At 46.4% G+C, this 3065-nt stretch overlaps 1 protein-coding gene across 5 annotated transcripts in view; it reads right to left on the reverse strand.

Moving 5' to 3' along the window:
- Positions 1-1448, reverse strand: part of LOC115154046 (myotonin-protein kinase) — a 27113-nt gene extending 25665 nt beyond the window's left edge. For all 5 annotated transcript variants that reach the window (XM_029699867.1, XM_029699864.1, XM_029699865.1 and 2 more), the window contains exon 1: positions 1-1448. This exon is cut by the window's left edge and continues 139 nt beyond it. In XM_029699867.1, coding sequence (XP_029555727.1) covers positions 1-30 — 30 coding nt within the window. In that variant the 5' untranslated portion in view covers positions 31-1448.
- Between the last annotated feature and the right edge of the window lie 1617 nt (positions 1449-3065).

Genomic DNA, 3065 nt, shown 5'->3' on the forward strand with positions numbered 1-3065 from the left:
TGAGTCACGAGGTCCCGGGCCCGCCGACATGCTGTCCAGCAGAGGAGGGCCTGGGTTCAGCGGTGCTGCGACTCCCTGGAGTCCATGGAGACTGGAGGCTGGTGGCTGGTTCCGGAGTGGAGCTCTTCTAGCCACTGTCCCCTGTTTGTTTCACACCGGGGCTTCCTGTAGTTTACGGTGCCTCCCCGCTCTCTCTCTTCCTCCCTGTCTCTGTCACTCTCTCTCTCTTTCTCCCTCCCTCTCTCTCTCTCGATCTGTCTATCTTTGCTCTGTGCCCCTTGCAACTCCCCTGTCATCTGTCAGTCCTTCACTCTGTACAGTGTGTGTATTTGTGTTTGTGTGTGTGGGGGGGTGTGGTCGTGTGTGACTGATGGGGGCTTACACCAGCTGAAATGTTCCTGTCTGTCCGTCTGTCTGTCTGTCTGTCTGTCTGTCTGTCTGTCTGTCTGTCTGTCTGTCTGTCTGTCTGTCTCTGTCTCTGTCTCTGTCTCTGTCTCTGTCTGTCTGTCTGTCCGCCTCCTTACTCTTCTCTCCCCGTGGCTCTACAGTGTCTGTTAAGCATGCAGTTACTCCGACTCTAACTCCAGCCCTTTTTTGGTGCGTCCCTTCTCTCCCTCTCCTTCTTTCTCTCTCTCTCTCCTTCTGTCCAAATGCAGTGTCTGCAATATTACAGTAGATGGAGGATTGTGTTAATGTGTAAAAAAAGATTGTTTAAATGTTTTCCTCCTTTTTGCTTTGTAATCTCTGTCTCTCGTCCTCCTTATACGTCAATTCTTCTGTCCTTCTAAAACTTCAAAGTTCAAAATATTCCACCTCTTTCACAGAATTGTATCTCCATTTTCTAGGACTGTATGTGGTCAAACCAAAACATACACTACTCTGTACCTCAGGTACATGCTTTATGGTCTCCTCAAATCTCACTACAGTTACAAAACTGTCCACGGTCCATGAGATATTTCGGTCCCTCAACCTTTTGCAGACCCTCCATCTCACCTCTCTCTCTCCTTCTGTCTTCACAGCCCTCCTCCCTACCTTCTTCACTCACTCTTTTCAGGGGCACAGTGGTTGTCCACTTCTCTTTTCCAGCTCACTGGCTCTGAAAATCCTCAACTCACTCAGTCTGTCCACCCGTTTATTCTCTCTGTCTGTCTGTCCTTCTCCCCCGGTGTCTGTCGCTCATTGTTTGTCTGTTAAGCTTTCTTCCCTCTCTCGTTCTCTCTCTCTCCTCCCAACTTTTCTGTTTTGATTTCTCCAGTGAACTGCCCCCTTCCTCTACTTCTCTGTTTATAAATACACCGCTGCTCCTGCCTGCCTCCCTTCAAATCAGCCTCTCTTTTTTTCTTCTTGTCTCTCTATTTTATTCCAATGTTTCATTGTTTTCATAGCACATCCTGCAGAAAGCATGCTTTATGCTGACGTATACTTACTGCTATTATAAACTGGTTACCAACTTAATTAGAGAAGTAAAAATACATGTTTTGTCATACCCGTGGTATATGGTCTAATATACCGCGGCTTTCAGCCAATCAGCATTCAGGACTCGCACTACCCAGTTTATAATTCAATACGGTGTTCATTTAAACTCCATATTGATAAGTGTGTTTTGAATTGTGTTTGTGAGTGTGTGGGTGCACACTTGCATATTGTGCACATATGACAATGCATTTCGTGCCTCTCAGGGCTGGGTGTCTCAGGTTCTGCACACTCCTGGATTGCATCCTTCCTGGCAGATCGCTCCTAATGAGAGGATCTCTGTCTGCACCACGTACTCGTACTACTGGTGTCCCCCAGGGCTTGGTTCTAGGCCCTCTTCTCTTCTCTCTATACACCAAGTCGATAGGCTCCGTCATATCCTCACATGATCTCTCCTATCATTGCTATGCGGATGACACTCAACTACTTTTCTCCTTCCCGCCTTCTGACACCCAGGTGGTGACACGCTTCTCTGCGTGCCTGACAGATATCTCACCCTTGTCAAGAGGGAGCTGCTCTTCCTCCTGGGGTAGGCCCAGGAGAAGGCCTGCCCGCTCCAACACCACTGAGTGTTAATTTAACACTTACAGAGTTCATTTAACTCCTGAATCAATACTAGAAATGTTACACTGGAAAATCAACACTAGGTAACACTGGTCAATTTGCTGTGTAGGTGTGTGTGCATGTGGAGTGTGCATGTGCCTGCGTGCGTTCCTGTGTGCACTGTACATGCATTTCTGTCTTTTGTTGGTGCACATCTATACTGAACAAAAATATAAACACAACATGCAACAATTTCAACGATTTTCCTGAGTTACAGGAAATCAGTCAATTAGGCCCTAACCTATGGATTTCACATGACTGGGTAGGGCCGCAGTCATAGGCCCACCAACTTGGGAGCCAGGCCCAGCCAATCAGAATGTTTTTTTCCCACATAAGGGCTATATTATAGACAGAAAAACTCCTCAGTTTCATCAGCTGTCCAGGTGGCTTGTCCCAGATGATCCCGCAGTTGAAGAAGCCGGATGTGGAGGTCCTGGGCTGGCATGGTTACACGTGGTCTGCAGTTGTGAGGTCGGTTGGACGTACTGCCAAATTCTCTAAAACGACGGCTTATGGTAGAGAAATGAACATCACATTCTCTGGCAACAGCAAGAATGTCCCTCAAAACTTGAGACATCTGTGACATTGTGTTAGGTGACAAAACTGCACATTTTAGAGTGCCCTTTTATTGTCCCCAGCACAAGGTGCACCTGTGTAATGATCATGCTGTTTAATCAGCTTCTTGAAATGCCACACCTGTCAGGTGGATGGATTATCTTGGCAAAGGAGAAATGCTCACTAACATGGATGTAAACAAAATATGAGAGAAATAAGCTTTTTGTGCGTATCAACATTTTCTGGGATGAACACTTTACATGTTGTGTTAATATTTTTGTTCAGTGTAGCATATCCGTATGTGCACAGTGTGTGTTTGAATTATGTGTGCATAGCATATCTTAGACTTAGTGAATAAGTGTGTGGTGCCCATGTGAAAGGGTTTGTGTACTGTATAGGAGCCCACAGCAACAACAGTATAGCAGTGTGGTGCA

Source organism: Salmo trutta, chromosome 19 (genome assembly GCF_901001165.1).
Source record: "Salmo trutta chromosome 19, fSalTru1.1, whole genome shotgun sequence".
Taxonomy (NCBI): Eukaryota; Metazoa; Chordata; class Actinopteri; order Salmoniformes; family Salmonidae; genus Salmo; species Salmo trutta.